Raw genomic sequence first — 26564 nt, forward strand, 5'->3', positions numbered from 1 at the left:
CTTTGTTAAGCCTTGAACATTTAACTCATATTTAAAGTAGCAATTGAGTCAAACAAAGCCCTTTGCGCAGGTGACTTGCTATTCACCTGTTTTTTCCCACCAACGCTTTGGAAAGTAGCCTCTGGGAAATCTGATCTAACCTGGCGCATTTGCTTACCTGAATGTAAACATCTCCCAAAGGTATTAATTTTCCAGACAGATTAACCTAAAAGAATTGTCCCTTTAAGAAGCCACGAATTGCTTAGGTTAAATCATAGACTTAACCTGAAATTCCAGAAACATGGGAAAGACAAATTTCCTCACGTACTGATTGTATCCAGAGATGTGCTGAGGTGAAGAAATGAGGCACTTCTTCCTCACACATGGCTGATTCCTTAGGGCAAAAGCCAGACCTGCATGAAGCTCTGAGAGGACCTTCTGTGAGCCTTTGCCGTTTACGCCCAGACCACGCAGCTCCTAATACCCGGTCCTGGGAGAAAATCAAGTTTGTTGTTAATAAGTGGAGTGGCAGCTAAGCTAACAGTAGTATTTTGCAGTATTCAGTGACGTGGTGGGATGAGCTGCAGTAAAACGACTTGGATTTCTGTACGTTTCCACAGCTTTGGTAAAGTTAGTTTTGGCTTTTGTTCTCTGACTTTTCTGTTTATCTTGAGAACTAATGAAGAGAAGTTTTAGTGAATCATGACTTTATTTTATTTGGACCAGAAAGATTGCTTATATTGGTCTGTGGAGGCGTTTTGAATGTCTGGGTCATTTCTTCAATGGTGTTTCTCAGAACTTTTTATCAAATAAAGGGATTGCACAACACAAGGACTGCCCACTCACGAACAGGATGTGCTCATTTGGGATTAAGAACACAGGTTCATGCGCCTGTGTTCTCATTACACTAAGAACAACAGCAGCAGTGTTTTGAATGTTATATTTGCGAAGTTTAGAAACTCACCTCTGGACATATTCCCAATATGGGTTGCTTTCACCTCTCCAGTGGGACAAATGGCCAGTATCCCGTCTTGAGTCGATTCTGACTCAAGACAACCCCATGTGACAGAGTAAAACTGTAGGATTTCCAAGGCTGACCTTTCAGAAGCAGATCACCAGGCCTGTCTTCCAAGGCACCTCTGGGTGGGTTTGAACCGCCAACCTTTCGGCTATAGTTGAGCCCTTAACCGTTTGCGCTACCCAGGGGGGCTCCATTCCGCTGTTTATAAAGCATTTAAAATAAAAAAAAAAACTAATATTTTTCCGTTTTTACTTCTGCTGTAAACTTGAATTAGACCTGCACGTTTTTTGACAAGTTAATCTTACCGAGTAGTAATTTGTTGTCAGTGTACTGGTTTGCCTGGGAAGAGCTAAGGGGAACCATTGGGTACAAGTTTAATTTTTTTAATAGTGAAGAGTTTAAGCTAACAAAGCAAGGTAAGGAAGATGAGGCTGTTTCATTTAGCTTTTTACAAAGGAGAAATTTCTCTCTGCTAGAGAGTTACGAGTATAAATTGCACCCCACCATTTGATAACTTAACCTACTTTATGGGGGTGCAGGTGAAACTAGAATTCTCTAGCACAGTGGTTCTCAAACTTTGCCCCACATTGGAATCACATGGGGACTCTTGAAAAAAATGCTGATGCCCGGCTCCTACCCCCAAACATTCTGATTTTAAAAGCGCTGCAGATGATACTAATAGGCCTCAAACATATTTAGCCTAATTTTATTATGTACCCTGTAAGCAAGACCTTCCAGTACATACGGGTAGCGTATGAGTTGCAGGTTTAATCCTTCTCGGTGGTGAATAACCATTTTGAAGTTGTAGATGTAGGCCTCAAGGATGATGGCTATTCATCAGCCCTAAACGTCTTAGAACCTAGATTGAGAAGCTAATAGGCACAGAGTGCCCAGGTACTGAGCCAGGTGTACTGGTACTTTGTAGAAGACACTAATGGGTTACAGTATGGGGTAGAGGTTATGAGTGTGGACTACGAGAACAAGCACACCTGAGTTCAAATCTTGATTTTTGCCATTTCCTAAACTCTAAAGTCATAAGGAACTTAGAGTTTCTGAGCCTCAGTTGCCTATCTTTAAAATGGGAATAAAGAGTACCTGCTTCACGGGGTTGTTGTGAGCACTGGATCAGATAACTTTTGTAAAGCACTTGGTGTAGAAGTGACTTCTTGTTTAGGAAGTCAGCTGAGGTTCTCTAGTTGGACTGTTTTTGTGTGAATCCTAGTTCTCTTCAGCTTTTTTGCTTTAGACAAACTGCTCTAAGCTTAAATTTGACAATAGTACCCAACTATGATAGAATAGGGGCCCTGGTGGCACAGTGGTTAAGATACCAGCTGCTAACCAAAAGGTTGGCAGTTTGAATCCACCAGCTGCCCCTTGGAAACCCTATGGGGCAGTTCTACTCTGTCGTATAGGGTTGCTATGAGTCAGAATCAACTCGATGGCAACGGGTTTTATAATAGAATAATAGTATCAGCATGATAGAATTTTATAAGACCAATGACTTATTCATTGCAAATACCTTTTCTCAACAACATAAATGGTGTACACATGGACCTCGCCAAATGGAATACACAGGAATCAAATCAGTTGTATCTGTGGAAAGAGACAATGGAGAAGCTCAATGTCATCAGTCAGAACAAGTCCAGGGGCTGATTGCAGAACAGACCATCAGTTGCTCACATGCAAGTTCAGGTAGAAGCTGAAGAAAATTAGAACAAGTCCGTAAGAGCCAAAATACAACCTTGAGTATATCCCACCTGAATTTAGAGACAATCTCAACAATAGATTTGACACATTGAACACTAAAGACCAAAGACCAAATGAGTTGTGGAATGACATCAAGGACATCATACATGAAGAAAGCAAAAGATCATTAAAAACACAAGAAAGAAAGAAAAGACCAACGTGGATGTCAAAAGAGACTCTGACGCTTGCTTTTGCATGTAGAGTAGATAAACTGAATGGAAGATATGATGAAGTAAAAGAACTGAACAAAAGATTTGAAAGGATGGCTCTAGAAGACAAACTAAAGTATTATAATGATATGTGCAAAGACCTGGAGTTAGAAAACCAGAAGGGAAGAACACACTCGGCATTTCTCAAGCTGAAAAAACTGAAGAAAAAATTCAAGCCTCGAGTTGCAATACTGAAGGAGTCTTTGGGCAAAAGATTGAATGATGCAGGAAGCATAAAAAGAAGATGAAAGGAATATACGGAGTTACTGTACCTAAAATAATTGTTCAACATTCAACTATTTCAGGAGATAGCATATGATCAAGAACTGATATTACTGAAGGAAGAAGTCCAAACTGCACTGAAGGCATAATCCTAACAACCTTAACTCTATGACAGCCCTAACCCTAACAATTGTAACCCTAATTCTGATAACCCTAAACCTAACCTTGCCTCATCCCTCATCATTATCACCATACACATTGTTATTTTTGCTTATAAAAATTCATGTGTTCAGAATTTGAAAAGTTTTTATTTACTCATGTAAGTACCATTTCTGGTACTCTTCATTCCTTTCTGTAGCCCCAAATTTCCACCTGATATCATTTCCTTCTGCCTGAAAAATATCCTTTAGCATTTCTTGTAGTGAAGGGCTGCTAGTGATGAATTCTCTCAGCTTTGTTTATCTTAAGATCTCTTTTCTTCTTTCTCATTTTTGGAGGATGTATTTGTTGGATTTTCAATTCTGGGTTCATAGGCCCCCTGCCCCCAGCACTGTAAAGATGTCCCCTTGTCACCTGGCCTCCATTGTTTCTGATGAGACGTTAGCCAGAATTTGTATGTTTGTTCCCCTTTATGTGATGATTCTGTTTTCTTTTTCTTTCTCTCCTTTCTTAAAAAGATTTTTCTTTTTATTCTGATTTTCAGAAGATTGATGATGATGTTCCTAGGTGTGATTTTATTTGTATTTATCTTGGGTTTTGTCTTAAAGTTTGCTGAGCTTCTTAGATCTCCAATTTGATTCTTATAAAATTTGGGAAAAGTTTGGCCATTATGCCTTTAAAATTTTTTTTTTCAGCCCCAATCTCACTTTCTTCTCTTTCTTGTATGTTATGTATTCAAAATTGTCTTACAGATCCCTCAGTCGTTTTTACTTTTATTCACTCTGTTTTCTCTCTCCTCAGATTGGTTTCCAGTTATCAGCCTAACTCCTTCTTCTGCTATCTCAAAACTGTTGTCAGCCCCAGCTAGTGTTCGTCCTGTCACCGCCCCAATTTCAGTGTTGTACCTTCCAGTTCTAAAATGTCCTTTTGGCTCTTTTTTATAGTTTGGGTTTTTCTCTGGAGAATATCTTATCTGTTTACATGTATTTTGACTTTAGTTCTGTGAATATATTTTCCTTTAACACTTTGAACATAATTTAGAATTGCTTCTTTAAATCTTTATTTAATCCAATATCTGGACCAATTTGAGTTTATTATTATCATTTATATATTTTGAAGGGTTGATTTTTATTGCTTGCTTTCTTGCTATGGCTTATATTTTCCTGATTTCTTTGCATATTTAGGATTTTAAAATTATACATAGGATAGTATGAGTGCTACATTGTAGGTGTGAATTTTGATAATCTTGTTATGAAGAATGTTGACTTTTGCACTAATGCACAGCTTATTTACTGGCTGATCATCTTGAACTGATGTAGGCTTAGTTTTATACTTTGTTGGGGCAGATCTTTGGAAATCTCAAGGTATTTTCTAAGCCTCTGTAACTTGGTAGGACTCAACCTTCAAGCTGTATGTCCTTTGTGGGTCTTTTTAGGGCTTGGTTTTAGACTTTGTTAGGGCAGGTTTAAGGAGCCCTGGCGGTGCAGTGGATAAGTGCTAGGCTGCTAACTGAAAGGTCAGTGGTTCAAACCCACCAGCCACTCTGTGGGGGAAAGATGTGGGAATCTGCTTCCATAAAGATTTATAGCCTTGGAAACCTTATAGGGTAGTTCTGCTCTGTCTTGTAGGGTCGCTGTGTTGGAATCGACTTGACGGCAGTGAGTTTGGTTTTGGTTTTGGGGCAGGTCTAGAGTAAGCCTTCTTTAGGGTAGGGTTTTCAGCCTCAGCACTATCTACATTGTAGGCAGGATAATTCTGTGTTGTTGGGGGCTGTCCTGTGCATCATAGGATGTTGAACAGTGTCCCTGGCCTCTATCCACAAGATGTCAGCAGCGTCCTCCTAGTTTTAATAAGCAGAGTTGTCTCCAGACATTGCCAGATGGCCCCTGGAGAGCAAAATTGCCCCAGCTGAGAATCAGTGCTCTAGGGAGTGGTCTTTCATTCTGAGGCCTGGCCTTTCTGATGTCCCAGCTGTATACCAGGTTGTTAAGGATGTATTAGGTTTCTCCATTCTGGTTGGGTGAGAACTCCAATGCCCTCGGCTCTGCTCGACCTCAGGCAGCTCTGTTCTGCTTCCTGCTCCATAGCACCAGCTCTCTGTTAGGCCTCAGGTAGCCTTGTCCTGTGGTTTGCAAACCAACCTTCAGCCAGGGTCTTGCAGGCTCCCCCTCCCTGCCTTCCTCCACCGACTTCTGGGATTCCGTCTTTCTGCAAACCCCTTTACTGTCTGGTGCCTTGCCTTGCAGATTCCAGCTGTTTCAGCAGACTCAAACTCTGATTCCTGCCTCCCAGCTCAGCTGGACTTATGTGCTGTGTGGACTTCAGCTTGCTACTATAATTGGAAAATTGTCTCCAGGCTGAGAGCCAGGGCAGTGATTGCATTCACTTTGAGTTTGCCTTCTGTCTTAGTTATCCGGTGGCGCTATAACAGAAATACTACAAGTAGATGGCTTTAACAAACAGATTTATTCTCTCACAGTGTAGGAGGCTAGAAGTCCGAGTTCAGGGTGCTAGCTCCAGGGGAAGGCTTTCTCTCTTTGTTGGCTCTGGGGGAAGGTCCTTGTCATCAATCTTCCCTTGGTCGAGGCACTTCTCAGCACAGGGACCCTGGGTCCAAAGTTCATGTGCTCCTGGGTCCAAAATTCACGCGCTCCTGGCTCTACTTTCTTGGTGATACGAGGTCCCTCTGTCTCTCTGCTCCTTTCTGTCTTTTGTATCTGAAAGAAATTGACTTACGACACAACCTAGTTTTATAGATTGAGTCCTGTCTGATTAACATAACTGCCACTAATTCCATCTCATCAATATCATAGAGGTAGGATTTACAACACATAGGAAAATCACATCAGATGACAAAATGGCAGACTGTCGTACAGTACTGGGAATCATGGCCTAGCCAAGTTGACACATATTTTGGGAGGACGCGATTTAATCCGTGGCAGTGCCCGTGTAAATAACATGCCCACACATATAACATACATAGCGCACCTAGGAAAATAAGGTGCAAGGGGGTTGTGCGGTTGGCAAAAGAGTATAACGTGTGTTATTTGCATAAAAAATATGGTACCTCGTTGAATAGATAAAGGATGAGGGCATATGCTAGGCAAAGGCTCACCAAATTTTGTCATGAGTCACCGTGGTGCTTAATAGAAAAAAACCCAGCACCTGGGCCTTGTCCAAGACCTACTCAATCAGAATTTCAAAGGAAAGCATCTGAGAATCTGTATGTTTAATTCATGCCCCAGTGATAGTTATTATCAGGAAAGCTTGGGAAACATTCTAGGAGGGAATGGTGAAGAAAACAGTCTGATGGGGAGGTGTGGGCAGAGATGGATGTGGCCCTCCTTGGGAAGTGAAAGATTAGCACTAATAGCTGCATTCCTTTTTCCCGGATTTATGCTGAAATTATGGTTGGAGATTTATTGTTTTATTTTAAAAAAAATTTTAATCGATTATTTTTTGTTCAGGTAGAAGTAATGCATTTACTCAGTGTTCAGTGAAAAAATTACTGTTCTCTCAGAGCCTCAACTATGGTGATTAACTTCATGTACTTTTAGAGGAAAAGGAAGGACTTTCAAAAAAGATTCTACTCGTCTGTAGCTCCCTGCTCTGAGCAAGAATGTCTTGGTTACGTTTTGAAGCCTTCACCTCCTGGTTTCTACTCCCTCTAGGACCCATTAGCAGATCTAACAGGGTCGCTTTCTCTGTTGGGTATCTCTGTGAGTTTACAGCTATTGTCACATGGCTGCAAATTGGTATGCTTATCACTCCACTCAGATGAGCCAGAGAATGTGGGATTCAGAAACATGTAATGTGGCAAAGCAGATGCTAGGTGGCTGGCTGGGAGGTAGTGTCTCTTCCTTGCTGTGCGTGTACCTTTCTGCTAAGTCCTTTATACATATTGATGGAAGAAATGAAAGCATCGCTGCTTTTGATATGTTTAGTTCTAAAAATGTATGTTGTAGATGAATTAGTATTTAGACAGTATTTCCTTTCTTTGGTCTTTTTTTTTTTCTTTCTGTTGCACAGACTTCTTCATTTTCTTATAACTTCAAACAAGATGTTTAAAAAGGTAAGAGTAATGAAACTAGTTTTGCAATATTATAAAAGTTGAACTGCTACTTCAGGGTTGCTGAATGGCCATCCTCCTTGAGTTCAACACTTAGATGATATTAAAACATTAGGAAGAAGGAAAACCACATTTTAAAAATACTCTGCTTTTGGCTGAGTCTCAGTAAAATTATATACAGTGGGTGAGTCTGTGGAGGGTATATAGCTTCTCCTAAGTCCTTGTTTTTGTCTGAAAACAGCCACATGATAAACAAAATCATTAGAAATTTCATTATAGACAAAAAAAAAAAAAATTGTAAGTATAGTTGTTGTAAGAAACTTAGCATAGGCTTTATGTGTAAATTTTTCTGATTAAACATGATTTTTGAAAGGAAGATTATAGTTGAACACATTTTTTAACCTTTTTTTTTAGTTAGAAACAGGAAAAAGGGCATAAGTTTGTTTTATTCCCTTCTATGTGGGTGCAAGGCTTCTGGGTGGTGCGCACAGTTTGCACTTAACTACTAACCTAAAGGTCAGTGGTTGGAACCCACCCACTGGTACCATGGAAGAAAGGCCTGGTGATCTGCTTCTATAAAGATTACAACCAAGAAAACCCTGTGGAGCAGTTCTAAATCTGTAACACACGGGGTTGCCATGAGTCAGAATTGACTCTACAGCAATGGTTAACGTTGCTCAGCTGCTAACCGAGAGGTGTCTTGGAAGAAAGGCCTGGCGATCTACTTCTGAAAAATCAGCCATTGAAAACCCTATGGAGCCCAGTTCTACTCTGATACACATGGAGCCACCATGAGTCAGAGTCTGCTCAACAGCACCTGTTCTTTTTTTTTTTTTTTTTTTAACGTGAGGCATATTTTATTTATATTTTCATTAAGGTTATCTTTTCTTACCTAACCCCAGAATACATAGTGGTACCACATCCCCCCAGCAGGCACCTGGGGATGCAACCCTGCTTTGAACATATTACCATCAAATCACATTGTATAGTCTTTGCATAGGTATTAGTAGAGTTTATTAATTGTAGTAATTTTCCCAAAACAGTGTATGTCAGTGACCCCTCATAGATGTGCACCTGTTTTTAATTGTCTGATTAGATTTTCTAAAATGTTGCCAAGAGCCTGGGGACATTTTAGGCCACCACCGTGGGGTATAGCATTTTTTATTCTTTTGGTAATTTAATAGACTTTATTTTTCAGAGCAGTTTTAGGTTAACAGAAAAACTGTGCAGAAACTGCAGAGTTCCGTATACCCCTCTGTCCCTCTGCACGTGTCTTAGTCATCCAGTGCTTCTCTAACAGAAATACCACAAGTGGATGGCTTTAACAAAGAGAAATTTATTCACTCACAGTCTAGTAGGTTACAAGTCCAAAGTCAGGGCGTCTGCTCCAGGGGAAGGTTTTTTCTCTCTGTCAGCTCTGGAGAGAGGTCCTTCTCATCAGTCTTTCCCCGGACTAGGAGCTTCTCCTTGCAGAGATCCTGGGTCCAAAGGATGTGCTCTGCTCCCAGCACTGCTTTCTTGGTGGTACGAGGTCCCCCATTCTCTGCTTGCTTCCTTTTCCTTTTATCTCTTGTAAGATAAAACGTGTTGCAGGCCACACTCCAGGGAAACTCCCTTTACACTGGATCAGGGATGTGACCTTAGTAAGGGTGTTACAATCCCACCCTAATCCTCTTTAACATAAAATTACAGTCACAAAATGGAGGACGACCACATAATTCTGGGAATCATGGCCAGCCAAATTGATTCACACATTTTTTGGGGGACATAATTCAACCCATGACAGTGTGGTTTCTCCAGTTATTAACATCTTATATTCCCGTAGTACATTTGTTACAATGGATGAACCAATATAGATTCATTGTTAGTGAAACTATCTTTCTAATTTTCCTCTTTGTATCTAATTGCTGTGTAATTCAGAGGAAGGCACCGTTGTTTCTAAAATTGGCAGAAGAGGAAACAGCCTTATGGGTTTTGGCAAATGCATAATGTCACGTGTCCACCATTACAGTATCCTGCAGAATAGTTTCCCTGCACTGAAAATGCCCTGTGCTTCACCTATTCATCTCTTCTCCTCTCCTGAGCCCCTGCCACCCACTGCTCTTTTTGCTGTCTCTATAGTTTGACTTTTCCCAGAATGTCAGAAAAACTGGAATCATACAGTGTGTAGGCAGTAGAATTTTTCATGTAGCATCATGATCAGTTAACACCCACCAGCTGACTGTCTGGCGCTCTGCATAGCAGTTGTCAGGATAATCCCTTGCTGGGGTCCTGGCCATGTGCTGCATTGTTCTTCATCCTGCAGGGGCTGGATTCCCAGGGCATTGTGGAGGCAGCTTCGGGGACTCATGGCTGTCTTGAGTGAATCCTTTCTCAGGCCCTTTGAGGTCATGAGGTAAGGGGAATGTGGAGAAACTCCTGATGAATTCAGGTTACCCCGATTCTCAGAACTAGCCCTTGCCTGATCCTCACCTGATGCCAGTGTGGGTGTCCCAGGGCCCCACCTTTGGGGTGGTTCTTGGGGTTTGCATTGTGGCTCTCACGCTCAGAGGCTCACTTGTCCACAGGGCAGGACCTGGCTTGCTGACTCTCTACCCCAGGTAGACATAGTGGCGTAATGGCCAAAGATGGCCAGTGGAGTCACAAGAAAGCTAGTGATCCCTCCAGGATGTTAAGTACCAAACCATTCAGAAGTTACAGAGCTCTCTGTACAGGTTTACCACCTTGTCTGCCAGCCGTGGAAATTCAGGCCCCCCCACCAAAAAAAAAAAAAAAAAAAGACATTGGAGCTGTCAGATACAGAAAGTGGCAGAGTTGTGGATTTTGTATGGACTTTGTTTTTTGGTTCCTTGGATCTCATTTCTTCTACAGAACCCTAGAAGGGAGTCTGTCTGTGTGGAGTAATCTCCATCAGACCAGTTGAACCGGGAAGGAGGATATTAGGCGGTCTCCAAGTCTTCTCTCACAAACAGAGATTAATGGCTTTAGATTATGTAACCAGTGGCTTGAAAGTAGGTGCGGCAGCATCGCTAAGCAACTCTGGCCGAGGAGATTGGAAAAATACAGGCAATTTTCTGCTTTAAGGGAGCTAAACATACTCCTCATAGTTGCTTGGTGCAGTAATACCCAATTAACCAGGAAGCCACATTATCTGATAAACTCAACTCAGAGATAGGGCCACAAACCAGGAAGTAAGCCCAAAACGCAAAATAGGTCGCCCAGAATACTGGTTTTCTGCTCCTTTATGAGCCTATGCCGAGTTTTTTTTTTTTTCACTCCGACTTGACCAACAATAGTAATAAGTCCTCTCCTATTTTAAAAACAGTAGCAGGAAATGGTGAGATTCTTGGAAAGTGTGAAGGGACAGCTGATGGCTTGATAGCCAGGAACAAGATGGAATTATAAAGTATGCAGAATCCAAAAGCATGACCATTTTAGACCACTCCATCAGCATCCACACACTAGGGCCACTGACACTGAGTAAGAGTCGGGCTGCTGACGATCTGCATCATGAGGAAGATCATCAGAAGTTTGGGTCCTCTGTTGAAAAAGGACTATTACGGAAGGGTGGAAGGGGGTGTTTCTAGTAAAATGAAGATTGGAATCTTACAGGGATAATATATTTCACCAGCCTAAGAAATTCCCTTCAGGGAATAGATCATTCTTTCCCCCCAGATTCCTTTGATGATGATATTGCTGTGGCCACACATGGGTTTTGTATTTCACTTCTGCTGATTAAAATAATTGAGAAAGGAGAAGCAGTTTGTTTTTCAAATGAAAGATAAATATTACTTGGCTTTTTTTTTTTAATTGAATGAAATTAAATATTTCGGTCTAGATGATAAAGGTCACTTACCATCATAGATGTATTTTCGTGCCTACCCATGATAGTAACTAACCATAGAGTGGATCTCTGCTCTCATGGGATTTGCATTGCACAGCTCACAATATTGTTTGTAATGGTACGTAGATTCTAGTACAGCCAATAATTAGATAGATTGTTTTTCAGGGGTTCCTCCAGTCTCTATCAGTGTAGTAAACCTGGTCTTTTGTATGAGTTTGAATTTTGTTCTACATTTTTTTATCCATTCTAACCAGAACCTTCCATTGTGATCCTGGTCAGAGCAGTCGGTAGTGGTAGTTGGGCACCATCTAGTTCTTCTGGTCTCAAGTTAGAGGAGGCTGTGGTTCATGTGGGCCATTAGTCTTTTGGACTAATTGCTTCCTTGAGTCTTCAGTATTTTTCGTTTTCCTTTGTCGCAGATGGGAGGAGACCAATAGTGATGTGTACCCAAAAAATTGGTAGATATTGAGGGTAACAGGTATACAGATGGATCATTGTATTTGGTTTTACTAAATGCTCTTCCAGAGGTGTGAACAGTGTTTTTTTTTTTTGGTCATAGGTAGAATCTTAGATCATTGATATCATGCCTTTTTTCTTGTTTAATATAAAGCATTTAATGCTATAAATTTCCTCTAAGTCTTGCTTTAGCTGTATCCCACAAATTTTGATGTGGTGTATTTTTATTATTCATTTAAAAAGATTTCTGATTTCTCTCGTGGTGTTCTCTTTGACATGTGAATTATTCAGAAGTTACATTGCTTGATTTCCAAATATTTGAATTTTTTGACAATGTTACTGATTTCTCATTTAATTTTGTTGTCATCAGAGAATATTCTCTGAAGCAGTACTAGCTTTAGAAATTTATTGATTTTTTCTTTTTTTTTTTAATGACTCAACATAAGAGCTGTCTTGGTGACTGTCCCATGTGTACTTGAGAAAACTGTTCTGTGGTTTTGGATGTGGTTTTTCTAATTGTGCATTAGGTGAAAGTTTACAGAGCAAATTAGTTTCCCTTTTCATAGTTTGTAGATAAAGTGTTTCATGACCTTGGGTTCCTTCCCCACAGTGTGTCAGCACTCTTCCCATTTCCGCCCTGGGCTCCCCGTTTTCTTTCATCCTGATTTTCTGCCCTGTTGTTTATTGAATTGTGCCCCCCAAAAATGTGTGTCAACTTGGCTAGGCCATGATTTCCAGTATTGTGTGGTTGTCCACTACATTGCCATCTGATGTGATTTTCTTATGTGTTGTAAATCCCACCTCTGTGATATTAGTGAGGCAGGATTAGAGGCAGTTACATTAATGAGACAGGACTCAATCTACAAGATGAGGTTGTGTTTTAAGTCAATCTCTTTTGAGATACAAGAGAGAGAAGTGAGCAGAGAGACATGGGGACCTCATGCCACAAAGCAAGAAGAGCCAGGAGCGGAGCATAAACTTTAGACTCGGAGTCCCTGTGCTGAAAAGCTCCTAGACCAGAGAAAGATCGATGACAGGGACCTTCCCTAGAACCGACAGAGAAAGCCTTTCCCTGGAGCTGGCACCCTGAATTTGGACTTCTAGCCTCCTAAACTGTGAGAGAATAAATTTCTGATTGTTAAAGCCATCCCCTTGGGGTATTTCTGTTATAGCAGCAGTAGACAACTAAGACATAACCCCTCCTTCCTTCCCATCTTTGTTTTTGGGCAGATAATGCCCTTTTTGATCCATATAATTGATTGTTCTAAGGAGTGCATTCCTCTCGGGCGTTACTCTTTATCCTATGTGTTTGTCCATTGTTTGGCTGAGAGGGGGTCTCTGGGAATGCCTTCAGTTTCAGGTCAGAAGTATGTCTTAGGGCCATAGTCTCGGGGGTTCCTCTAGTCTCTGTCAGACCAGTAAGATTGGTCTTTTTTGTGAATTTGGTGTTTTGTTCTACAGTTGCTCTTACTCTGTCCGGGACTGTCTGCTGTGATCCCAGTCAGAGCAGTCGGTAGTGGTAGCCAGGCACTATCTAGTTCTTCTGGTCTTGGGGTTGTGTAGCCTGTGGTTCATGTGGTCCATTGGTCCTTTGGACGAATTGCTCCCTTAAGTCTTCGGTTTTCTTCACTATTCTTTGCTCCGGACTGGAAGAGACCAATTGTTGTATCTTACATAATGGCTTGCAAGCTTTTAAGACCCCAGTCACTACTCACAAAAGTAGGATGCAGAACATTATCTTTATGTACTGTGTTGTGCCAGCTGACATACATGTCCCCCAAGTCTGTCGTCCTTTGTGTTCATCCTGGGAGGTGTTTGATTGTGTCTAAGAGGCTTCCCTGATTATATCCTTTGTGTGCTCTGTATAAGCCTCACTTACAGTCATGTTTGTGGAAATATCCATGACCAAACCTGTATCTGCTGGTAGGTGTATTCCCTTTTATCCTCGCACACCCCTGGGAGTATCTACCTATTTGTCCATTTGTAAATTATTCTTGTTAATACTGTTGCTGCAGGGTTGTCTAAGCTATAGTAGTTCTTGTAGTTGTCCTTTATTCTTGTGTTCCTCTCAGTGTCCTCTCTTGCCTTGGTCATGTTGTGCTGACTTCCCCCATATTAAGTATTGTCTTTGGCTTCACGAATATTATGTGTCTTCTGTCTAATTGGTATTTTTCCCTCCCTCCCCCACCCGTCCTTGGTAACCATCAAAGAATGTTTTTCCTTTTTTTCCTGTGTTTTACCTTTTGTTGTTACTTTATAGCAGTGGTTTCATACTGCATTTGCTGTTTTGTCATTGACTTATTTCACTCAGCATAATATCCTCCAGATTCATCCACATTGTATGATGTTTCACAGATTTCATCGTTATTCTTTATCATTGTGTAGTATTCCATTGTGTGTAGGTACCGCAGTTTATTAATCCATTCATCTGTTGATGGGCACTTAGGTTGTTTCCATCATTTTGCTGTTGTGAATAAAGCTGCAATGACCATGGGTGTGCATGTCTCTAGTCATGTCACAGCTCTTATTTCTTTAGGGTATATACCTAGGAGTAGAATTGCTGAGTCATGTGGTATTTCTATTTCTAGCTTTTTGAGGAAGCAGCATACTGTTTCCATAGCTGTTATACCAATTTACAGTCCCACCAGCAGTGTATAAGAGTTCCAGTCGCGTACTTCCTTGACAGCAATTGTTTTCTGTTTTTTGGATCAGTGCCATTCTTGCTGGTATCTCAGTTGCAGTTTTGATTTGCATCTCTAATGGCTAGTAACTCAAGCATCATTTCATGAGTTTGTTAGCCACATCATGCTTGGTAAAGTAGAGGGTCAGCACAAAAGAGGAAGGCCCTCAGAGAGATGGATTGACCCTGTAGCTCAAACACAGCAACGATTGCAAGGATGATGAAGGAAGGGACAGTGTTTGTTCTGTTGTACATAGGGTTGCTGTGAGTTGGAACTGACTCAGTGGCCCCTAACAGCAACAACAATGTGATGACATTTACCTCCTTAATTTCACCGTCATATTTTAAAACAATTTATTTTCTTGTTGAGAATATATACAGCAGAACATACACCAATTCAACAATTTCTGCATGTACAATTTAGTGACACCGATTACATTCTTCGAGTTGTGCAACCATTCTCACCCTACTTTTATGAGTTGTTCCTCCCCCATTGATATAAACTTACTGCCCTCTAAATTTCCTAACTGATCTTTGAAGTTGCTGTTGTGAATTTGATCCCATGTAGATAGATCTTAAAAGAGCACAATACTTAAGGCAGACATTCTTTACTAGTTAAGCTAAACTATTGTTTGGTTTTAAGAAAACTTCAGGGGATATTTTTGGTTTAAGGTTTAAAGATTATCTCAAGGCAATGGTTTCAGGGGTTCGTCTAGCCTCTATGGCTCCAGAAAACCTGGATTCCATGAGAATTTGAAATTCTGTTCTGCATTTCCCCCCTTTTGATCAGGATTCTTCTATAGACTCTTTGATCAACATGTTCAGTAATGGCAGCCAGGCACCATTCAGTTCTTCTGATCTCATGGCAAAGGAGGCACTTATCCACACATTTCATTTCCTCCTCCTGTTCCTGATTCTTCTTTTCTTCTGTTGGTCTAGGCAAATGGAGATTGTTGTACGCTGGATGGCTGCTTGCAAGCTTTTAAGAACCCATAACCTAAGCATTGAACTAAGAGGTAGAACAGAAACACTAAAGATGATATTAGGCCAATTAACTGGGATGTCCTATGAAAGCATGACTGTAAACCTTAAGCTAAGGAACCAAATTGCGTGAGGTTTTTGGTTGTACATAAGCAGCCTCTGCAGCTACTCTTTTTATTTTTATTTTTGGAGTCATTATTATAAATATATATATTTTTTGTTTGTTTTCTGGTTGTTTCACTTTTCTTTTTTATTGTGCTTTAAGTGAAAGTTTACGATTCAAGTTAGTCTCTCATACAAAAATTTATACATACATTGTTATGTGACCCTAGTTGCTCTCCCTATACTGTGACAGCACACTCCTCCTTTCTGCCCCAGATTTCCTGTGTCCATTCAGCCAGCTCCTGACCCTCTCTGCCTTTCCATCTCGCCTCTGGACAGGAGCTGCCCATTTTGTCTCATGTATCTACTTGAGCTAAGCAGCACACTCTTCACAAGTATTATTTTATGTCCAATAGTCCAGTCTAATCTTTGTCTGAAGAGTTGGCCTTGGGAATGGTTTCAGTTCTGGGCTAACAGAGAGTTTGGGGGCCATGTTTTCCAGGGTCCCTCCAGTCTCAAACAAACCACCAGGTCTGGTCTTTTTACTAGAATTTGAGGTGTACACCTCACTTTCCTCCTTCTCTGCTAGGGACTCTCTGTTGTGTTCCCTGTCAGGACGGTCCTTGGTAGTAGCGGGGCACCATCTATTTCTTCTGGTCTCAAGTTGACGAAGTCTCTGGTTTATGTGGTATAAATATATATTTCATATAACTTTTGCCAGTTCAACTTCTTACAGGTGTTTAACTTATTGATAACAATTACAAAATCGACTGTGCAACCTTACCCTTAATCAGTGTGATTTTTACGTCACTGTAAACCTAAAGTCGTACTTCCTAAGCAATAACTCCCCTTCTTCCCCTCCTGGTAACCACTAATATACTTTGGTCTCTGTATTTTTGTCTGTTCTTTTCTTTTTATATAAGTGAGGTCATCCAGTGTTTGCCCTTTATTGACTTATTTCACTCAGTATAATGTTTTCAAGCTCCATTCATATTGTAGCATATATCAAGACTCTGGAGCCCTCGTGGCGCAGTAGTTAAGAGCTCGGCCGCTAACCAAAAAGTGACAGTTCAAATCCACCAGCCGCTCTTTGGAAAGTCTATGGGGCAGTTCTTCTCTGTCCTATAGGGTCACTGTGAGTTGGAATCAACTCGACGGCAGTGAGTTTTTTTGTTTGTTTGTTTTTATCAAGACTCCATTTGTAGTGTCCCTTTGAATGTATGCACCACATTTTGTGTATCCATTCATCCCTTGATGGGCATGTAGGTTGTTTCTACCCTTTGGCTGTCGTGAATAGTGCTTCAGTGAACATTGGTGTACAAGTATCTGTTTAAGTCTCTGCTTTCAAGTCTTTTCGGCATATACCTAGGAGCAGAATTGTGGGTCCTAAGGAGGCCTGGTGGCACTGTGGTTAAAGTGCTCATCTGCTAACTGAAAAGTTAGCAGTTTGAACTCACCAGCTGCTCCGCAGGAGAAAGATGTGGCAGTCTGCTTCTGTAAAGATCTACAGCCTTGGAAACCCTATGGGGCAGTTCTACTCTGTCCCATAGGGTTACCAGGAGTTGGAATTAACTTGATGGCAGCAGGTATATGGTAGTGCTATTTTTATTGTTTTGAGGATCTACCACACTGTTTTCCACAACGGCTGTACCATTTTGCATTCCTGCTAGCAGTGGATAAAGGTTCCAACTTCCCCACATCCTCGCTAACATTTGTTATTTTCGGCTTATTTATTTATTTGTTTTCCTTAGCCATCACTCTAACTTAAAAAATTCACTGTCTCATGTTGCCTTCTGAATTCCTTAGCTGCCTCCCAGTCCACCTTTCTAACCATATTTTGGGTATCGTGTAAACTGCCTCCTCGTTTTCTTTCCCTGTACTTACACACAGGCTGCTCCTTTCACCTGCGGTGCCCTTTTCTTGTCTCCATGTAGTTACCCCTTCCTCATCGTCCAAGTTCCATCCCACCCACAGGGTGGTCGAAGCGAAACTTTCCTCACTGCTCCTTGCTGCTCTGCTTACTGTCCCATTCGTACTTGAACCACAGGTGTTTGAGCACATCTCTTGTCCTTGTCTGTAAGGACAGGAAAGCAGGAAGTGTTAGTCAGCCTTCCTCTCTCCTGGAGCCCTTAGTGTCCTCGACATATAATACTCATTGTCGTTGGACTCTGACGGGCACCCATGGTCTAGGCAGGGTGAAGTGTTACTTCTGTTCACAGAATGAGGAACCCAGGACCCAGTGTGTGTCTGTGACACGGATGATGTTGCACAGCGAATTAATGACTGATGTCCCGATTTACCAACCATGTCTCCTCGTTGTTTTCCTCAGGCACCCTCTGCATTCTCATCTAATTTGGTTCATAACTACTTTGGTTGGCTCTTAAGGATAAACTTCCATTGTTTAGTGCTTTCAACGTGCCCACATTCAGCAAAAGTATGAGATCAGGATTTTGCTCCTCCCTCTTTCTCCTCCCTTTGCTGACCTCGTAGACCAGGGCTGCTGCCGTTTGAAGGAGCTCAGAGCTACCTGCTCATCTCTAGAGCCCTGCGGTCGGAAGTCATCCTGGTCATCTTGAAATCACACAAAACAAACAAACAAAAAAAAAAAACACCAACCCAAACCACTTGCCATTGAGTCAGTTCCCACTCATGGGAACCCCAAATGTAGAACTGTGCTCGGTAGGGTTTTCAGTAGCTGATATTTTGGAAGTATATCACCAGGCCTTTCTTCCAAGGTGCTTCTGGGTGGATTTGAACCTCCAACCTCCAACCTTTCAATTGTCTGCACCCCACAGGGGCTTCATAAGACCGCATGAGAATGTGCTCCGTTTTGCTGTTTTCTAAGAGTGACTTAGTATCACTGTGGGAGTAGAGTTTGGTCTCTCACTTTTATTTCAGGCGCTCCATCTCAGTAACGCAGCCTTGGGGAAGACTACCACTGGCCAGATAGTCAATCTGCTGTCCAACGATGTGAACAAGTTTGATCAGGTAAGCTGCAGCGGAGGGATCCTTTTTCACTTGATGCCTTTCTTTTTTATTTTAACTTTCTGGAAAATCAGGTGCCAGTTTTTGGTGTAGGCCAGGATTCGTTTGAGGACATCAGACAATGATATTTTTTTTTGTATCCACATCTCAGTTTTTGTGTGGATGACTTGGAAGTAATGATACGTGTTGTCCTGTAGATTAGACTTTTAATTGTTCTGATACTTCCTACAACATAGTTCAATAAGAAGCCGGTAACAAATAGGCAGACAGTGAGTGGTATCTTTGCCCAACTTAGTTAAATGTACCTAGTAGTTCTCCTTGAGCGTCCTTTCTTAAGTCTTAGCACATTGCTTGGGTTTTGCCTGCTAAATTGTCTCTTCTTCTCTAGATTTGAACATCTGGTAGGTAGTACCTAAACCAGTTGCCACTGAGTTGATTCTGACTGGTGTGTCCGAGTAGAACTGTGCTCCGTAGGGTTTTCAATATCTGATGGTTGCTTTCTCTGTGCCTAGTACCGTGCCTCATACAGAAGGAAGCCATCGATACATAATGCTGGATGAGTGGGTCCTAGCCAGAAGTAACCTTACTCTGCTCTATGTCATCACCACTTTTTCTTACATTTACCTCATGGAAGTATCCCATTATTTTAGCTACTGGTCAGACCTCCTTATTGCGCTAGGACTACTTCTCATTCAATTATTCATTCATCCAGCATGAACTAAGGTCCCTACTTGGTTTCTTCTCTGGAGAATGTGGTAGGCGCCATAATACAAGCTTTGCTGGGGTGCTGGGAGTCCCCAGGGAAGGTGCGGGCTGAATTTTGTGGCAAAAGGCTTAAAGTTTTAGGAAACCTTGAATTCATCCGTGGAGTAGACAAACTCAAAATCTTTCCTCCAAGACTGCTGGCCGGCTTTCTCCCCGTAGTGACCTGAAGCCTGCCCCTCGTTACATCTGAATGGCTTCACCTGCAGTAGATACCTGGTTTTTTTTTTTTTTTTTTTTTTTTTGCTTTACCAGGTTTAAAGCCCACTATGATCATTTCTGTTTAGATTTTTGTTTGTTCACATAGACCCGATTGTTTCCATACTGGGTTCTTAATGGTTTTGCTTTTATACAGTCCTAAAGACTCTTTGTCTTTTTCTTTTAAGGTAACGATATTTTTACACTTTCTATGGGCGGGACCACTGCAGGCTATTGCAGTGACTGTCCTCCTCTGGATGGAGATAGGAATATCATGCCTCGCGGGAATGGCAGTTGTAATTATCCTTCTGCCTTTGCAAAGCTGCATCGGGAAGTTGTTCTCGTCACTGCGGTAAGGCGAATACTGATTTATAAAATACGTAATATATATTTGGTAACACCTACCGTCTGCCCATGCTTTTGTTCAAAAGCAGACTAAATGCCTGCCTTTTATTATTTCTTCTTTGATTATGTGGGAGTCTCTGCAGGCTTAGCCAGTGGGGCCTCCAGCCAAAGGCTGAAGGCTAATCTTGAAGTGGGGAACGTGAAGACATTCACGGACACTTCCCAGCAAGCTTTCCGGGCCCGGCAGCCTCCATAAGTACTGTCCTTAAGCAGAATTTAGAGTCCCTGGGTGTTTCAAACAGTTAATGCACTCAGCTGCTAACCAGAAGGTTGGATGTTCAGGTCCACCCAGAAGCACCTCAGAAGAGATGCCTGTCAATCTACTTCTGAAGAATCAGCAATCGAAAACCCTGTGGAGCACAGCTCTACTCTGACACACATGGGGCCACTGTGAATCGGAATCCACTCGACAGCAACTGGTCAGTTAAGCAGAATTTACATATGTAGAAGTTATAAAAACATTACTATATTTTTATGTAAATAATGCTCGCCTTCTACGTTTGTTTGCCAACCATGTCCTCCCCCCACACCCCTGCGAGGTATTTTTGTAAGCACCACCTCCTGGGAGGAGGGCTCTGTTGGCAAACAAACATAGAAGGCATGTGTTATTTGCATAAGAATGTGGTGTCTAGTAAATAATAAAAACCCAAAACTGTTGCTGTCGACTCGATTCGGACTCATAGCGACCCTGTAGGACAGAGTGGAACCGCCCCATAGGGTTTTCAAGGAGCGACTGGTGGATTTGAACTGCCAACCTTTAGGTTAGCAGCTGAGCTCTTAACCACTACACCACCAGGGCTCCATTAAATAATAGTAAATTGAAATATTTTATAGGCCAACTCTAACTGTTTATATTGTTTGTTACGTTTGTGTTACAGCTATTTTTATGTGTGTGGGGGGGAGGGTGGAGGGTGGTTTTTATAAACTGTGTAAGGGCAAAGTCAATCTTAATTATGTCTTTATGAAGACCCACAGTCCTTAGCAGAGTGTGGCTGGAAGAGTGGCTGTTGATGAGGAGCCTAATGATGACTGGGGAAGTGAAGCAGATCTCAGAGGGCTGCAAGTGGGTCCTTGTCAAGGGTTTCAGGTGGACAGCCACGTTGTGTTGTTTGGAGTGCATTGAATTCATTCTTTTGTGCCTTTGCTCATGGCATTTTTTTCTAGTTGGAATTTCCTTTCCCCTCTTTGCCATTTGGAAAAATGTTACTTCAAGGCCCGGTTCAAATGCTGCCTGTACTCTGAAGCTTTTCTCACTTTCCCGTTTCCCAGTTAACAGCCTCTCCCATTCTGCACCCCAGCACAGTATTCCCATTTTATTACATTACAGCTACGCTGTGTTATTGTTAAATTTGGGTACCTTTCTGCTTCCCCACCCAACTGTGAGCTCCTTGAGGGGACGGATTGTGTCTTACTCATTTTCTTATCTTTCTTAGCAGATATTGCAAGTTCTCCAAAATATTTGTTGAATTGGGATAAATTGTTGACTTCCTAATTGAAGTCTTTTTCCATTTGTATTTTGAGTAGGATCTGCCTGCATTGTCTGAGTGAAGGAGCTTTAGGGAATCATTTGATCCATGGTCTCGGCCTGTGCCTGCTCTGATAAGGGCAGTCAGGCTGGGTCCCTACGGCTCATCTCTCACGTCTGTTGCCCTTAGGAGCAAGACTGCAGCTTTCACGGATGTCAGGATCAGGACCATGAATGAAGTTATAACCGGCATAAGAATAATAAAAATGTATGCTTGGGAAAAGTCATTTGCAGACCTCATTACCAGTTTGAGAAGGTAAGTTTTTGTATATCATACCATATCTTCATACTTTTCTCTTTTCTGTTTTTATTGAATACACTCACTCCTCACTTACCTATATGGTTAGGTTCCAAAGACGAGGTCGTTATGCAGAAATTGGTATTATGCAAAAATGGAGGATGACCATATCAGATCACAAAATGGAGAATGACTACAATCATTCCATAACTGCCAAACCACTGAGAATCATGGCCCAGCCAAGTTGATACATAACCGTAACCATCACAGCCAGCGTTACTCTCACCTAGCACCTTGGCGTTCATTACTGCCAGATGTGTGTCATTAATGCACAAAATAGTTGGATAGTAGATTTTTTACTGTTGTCGTGAATGCTAATGCTGGATGACAAGATAGTCGATAAGTGAGGAGTAGGTGCAGTGTTAGAAGTTCTATTATGTTTTCATATTGTTGTGAATTTAAATACTCTCCATCCCACCCACCACTTGTAGGTAGCAGTCGGGTTAAGTAGAATAGCATAATACATCATTTCTAACTGGTCTTCCATTTCCCATTTTCTTAAAACAGAGTATATTCACTTTTTCCTAACACAAAAAATGAAATTTGAAATGTTTGTTAATAACTTATATTCCAAACAAGCAACAATTGTAAGATGTTAGAATTTGAGGAGATGTCATTTAAAATAAAATTATAATTTACGTTCGTTTAAAGGAGCCCTGGTAGCCCAATGGTTAAGCATTCGGCTGCTAACCGAAAGGTTAGTGGATTGAACCCACCTAGCTTCTCTGCAGGAGAAAGACCTGGCAGTCTGCTCCTGAATGATAACAACCAAGAAAACCCTGTGGAGCAGTTCTTCTCTGTCACATGGGGTTGCTGCGAGTGGGAAATGTACTCGAAGGCACCTAACAACAACAACAACACGTTCATTTAGCACAAAGAGGAAGATTAAAGATTGGGTATTCCTGTGTTGAGCCAAACTATTTAATTAAAGTATTGTTCATCCCAAACAGAGCATGGAAATACTATTCGTTTTTGTTAGAATTTTTTTTAGGTTTTGGTTTAAATATTTGATTGATTTTTGCCCTCTAACACATGGTTTCATCTTGTAATTCTCTGGTAACACCTTTGCACGTCTTTGCACCTTTGTGTGTGTGCCCACCTGTGCTTCAGATACCCCTTCTTTTCATTCTCCTGTAGCCCCCACCAAGCCTGACTCACTCCTGCTCATCCTTCCGGGTTCCACTCGCGTGTGACCTCCGACTCCCCCCTCACTGAGTCGCGGGCCTGCTCTCTGCCCTCATGGGACCCTGTGTAGCCTGTCTCGTGTCTCGGTGTCTCACAGTTTTGGGTTGTTTTCTGTCTCCTTGCGTAAGTTCATGACCTCCTAGCGTGCTCAGCTGTTTCTTACTTATCTCTCTGTCATCAGTGAGGTGCTTGGCACAGGATGTATGTTTGTGAATGCTTGCTGAATAAATGTTCACACCCAGTCTGATGGACCCAAACTATGAAACTTCGACATTAAACATCTGTTTAGTCCAGTGAATGAAATGGCATTGAGTGGTCTGCGTGGTCCTTGTGTTGAAGCATTGGGTGTGTTGTGGATTGTTTCTGTGATGTAAGAGATGGTTATTTTAATCTATATTCATTGTCTAGAAAGGGGCCACATGTAAAGGCCCTTGAATTCATGGCTTTGATGCCAATGCTTACTTAAAAACGTATATTCTACTGTCTTTTCCAGGAAGGAAATCTCCAAGATTCTTAGAAGTTCTTACCTTAGAGGAATGAATTTGGCATCGTTTTTTGTGGCGAGCAAAATAATCGTGTTTGCGACTTTCACTACCTACGTGCTCCTCGGCAACGTGATCACAGCCAGCCGTGTGTTTGTGGCCGTGACGCTCTATGGGGCAGTGCGGTTGACTGTTACCCTCTTCTTCCCGGCGGCAATCGAGAAGGTGTCCGAGGCAATTGTCAGCATCCGAAGGATCAAGGTCTGGTGAACAGGCAACTTTGTAAAGTTTCAGGTGGATTTTAAGTAAAATAATGCCTCATTTTATTTAGCGTCACCACACAATTCAGGTTTCTGGCACGTTCCAGCTAAGTGAGATTGAATTCTTTCACACCAAAACTTTTAAACATTCCAAAATATTCTGTATACTTCCCCGTCTTCTTAGGTAGAGCATGCTAGAAGTAATGTGAGATTTGCTGATCGTTTGTGGCCAGCAGTATAAACAGCGGCGACACAGGGCTCTTGAGGGACAGGTAGCCACAGGTGAGACTGAAGTGTCTAAACCCAGAGAATGCAAACAGATTTCGCTGCTTCTGATTGGAATGAAGTGGTAGTGACTGTACGGTTCGGGATTGAGCAGGATTCCTTTCTGGGCTGGGAAGGAAAGGTCGCTTGCTGGATGGTCCTTGCTCTGCGGGCAGGAAGGACGGCCTCAGCATCATCGAGTTACTCCTGTTTAAAAATGGTTTCTCTCCTCTGTAGATGCTTTGTTTGTTGATTCCTGTGTCTACCTTCTAGATTGCTGTCTCTTCTTCCCTGTCTGCCTTTCACTTTCTGTGCCTATCTCTAGCAGGCCTCTTGCTTTCTCAGTTGTCGATTCCACTATACATACTATCCCCTTGTCCTAAATGTTGTTGTTAGGTGCCGTCAAGTCGATTCTGACTCACATCCCTATATGACACAGTAGAACTGCCCTATAGTGTTTTCTAGGCTGTAATCTTTACCGGAGCAGATTGTCACGTCTTTTCTCCTGAAGAGCTGCTGGGTGGGTTCGAACCACCGACGTTTTGGTTAGCGGTTAGCAGCTGAGCACTTAAACAGTTTGCCACCAGGGCTCCTAATTAGCTTTCCCTGAATTATTGGGGGCAACTAATTTGCATGAGACCCTACCATGCAGTAGGCACTCTAGCATTTGTGTGATTGAATCGGTCTAAAATTAAGGTAAATTGGTTCCATGAGGGAGCCTGGGCATGACCTTGAATATCTTGGCTTTAAAAAAAAGTCTAGTTTGTTTTGTTCCTGGTTCTCAGTAGTGATGGATACCCCATCATAGATCTCTAATGGACATAGAGCAGTCCCTGGGTGGTGCAGATGGTTAATGTGCTCAGCTGCTAACTGAAAGGTTGGAGGCTTGAGTCCGCCCAGAAGTGCCTCGGAAGAAAGACCTGGCGATCTATTTCTGAAAAAGCAGTCACTGAAAACCCTATGGAACACAGTTTTACTCTGATGCACATAGGGTCGCCACGAGTCCAAATTGACCTGATAGTTACTGGTGCTGGTGGCAGTGGTAGCAAAGTTAGGTGACACTGGATGTGATTTTTCTTTTTGTTTTTTTGGGCTTTGCATAAAAGCTAACGTTTTTATTATGAAGTTTCTGTATTATAAAAAAAGTTATCCTTAAAACAGATCAGTCATACTGGGTCAGTGCTGGTCCCTGGAGTCTGGCATTCTTTCTGATGAGGGCTGCAAGCAACATTGTTAAGAGGTGATTGATGCAGTTCTATAAAATTTCTTTTATATAGTCATTGTGTCTTGAAAAAAGCACTTAGGCGTATACTTTGACTACAGCATCATTCTAAGTGTGTGCTGTCACTTTTCCAGATGTTGTTGTTGGTAGGTGCTACTGAGTCGGTTCCGACTCATAGCGACGCTGTGTACAACAGAAGGAAACCCTGCCCGGTCCTGCGCCGTCCTCACAGTTGTTGCTGTTTGAGCCCACTGTTGGAGCCACTGTGTCAGTCCATCTCGTTGAGGGTCTCCCTCTCTTTTGCTGACCTTCTACTTTACCACGCATGATGTCCTTCTTTTTTTTTTCCCCCCATACAAAAATTTATACATACATTGTTATGTGACTCCAATTGCTCTCCCCATACTGTGACAGCACACTCTCCCTTTCCACCCCTGATCCCCCATGTCCATTCAACCAGCTCCTAACCCTCTCTGCCTTCCCATCTCACCTTTGGACAGAAGCTGCCAGTTTAGTCTCTTGTATCTACTTGAGCTAAGAGGCACACGCCTCATGAGTATCACTTTATGTCTCACAGTCCAGTCCAATCCCTGTCTGAAGAGTTGGCCTCGGAAGTTGTTTTATTTCTGGGCTGATAGAGAATCCAGGGGCCATGCTTTCCAGGGTTCCTCCAGTCTCAGTCAGACCATTAAGTCTGGTCCATGATGTCTTTCTTCAGGGACTGATCCCTACTGATAACATGCCTAAAGTATGTGAGACAAAGTCTTGTCATCCTTGCTTCTAAGGAACATTCTGGTTGTACTTCTTCCAAGACAGATTTGTTCGTTCTTCTGGCAGTCTGTGGTATATTCACTGTCTTCATCAACACCATAATTCAAAGGCATCAATTCTTCTTCTGTCTTTTTATTCTTTGTCTAGCTCATATATGCATAGGAGGTGATCAGAAACACTCTGGCTTGAGTCAGGTGCACCTTAGTCCTCAAAGTGACATCTTTGCTTTTTAACACTTTAAAGAGATCTTTTGCAGTGGATTTGCTGCAGCAAAAGAAGGGAAGGTTTGATTTCTTGACTGCTGCTTCCATGGGTGTTGATTGTAGACCCAAGTAAAATGAAATCCTTGACAACTTCAGTATTTTCTGTTTATCACAATGCTGCTTGTTGGTCCATTTGTGAAGATTTTTGTTTTCTTTATGTTGAAGAATAATCCATACTGAAGGCTATAGTCTTTGATCTTCATCAGTAAGTGCTTCAAGTCCCCTTGGCTTTTGTGTATATTCTGTGCCATTGTAATTTTTGTTACTGTTGCTGCCACTAGGTTTCATTGCTTGTGTCAGTGCTTACTAAGGACCAGGCACTTTGGGAAGCTTGTACACATTCTCTCATTTAATTCTTATAACAATAGAATGCGACAAGCAGAAGTATCCCCACTGTACAGATGAAGAAACAGATTCCGTCATAGGTTAAATAGCTTGCCCATCCTTACAGAGCTTGTACATGATAGAGCTTTGGT

At 41.9% G+C, this 26564-nt stretch overlaps 1 protein-coding gene across 4 annotated transcripts in view; it reads left to right on the forward strand.

The window, feature by feature from the left end:
- Positions 1 to 26564, forward strand: part of ABCC4 (ATP binding cassette subfamily C member 4 (PEL blood group)) — a 343233-nt gene that overhangs the window by 89184 nt on the left and 227485 nt on the right. For all 4 annotated transcript variants that reach the window (XM_023726694.1, XM_023726693.1, XM_004371394.2 and 1 more), the window contains exons 5-8: positions 18367 to 18456; positions 19602 to 19765; positions 21474 to 21599; positions 23320 to 23569. In XM_023726694.1, coding sequence (XP_023582462.1) covers positions 18367 to 18456; positions 19602 to 19765; positions 21474 to 21599; positions 23320 to 23569 — 630 coding nt within the window. The remainder of the gene's footprint in view (positions 1 to 18366; positions 18457 to 19601; positions 19766 to 21473; positions 21600 to 23319; positions 23570 to 26564) is intronic.

Source organism: Trichechus manatus, unplaced genomic scaffold, assembly GCF_000243295.1.
Source record: "Trichechus manatus latirostris isolate Lorelei unplaced genomic scaffold, TriManLat1.0 scaffold00013, whole genome shotgun sequence".
Taxonomy (NCBI): Eukaryota; Metazoa; Chordata; class Mammalia; order Sirenia; family Trichechidae; genus Trichechus; species Trichechus manatus.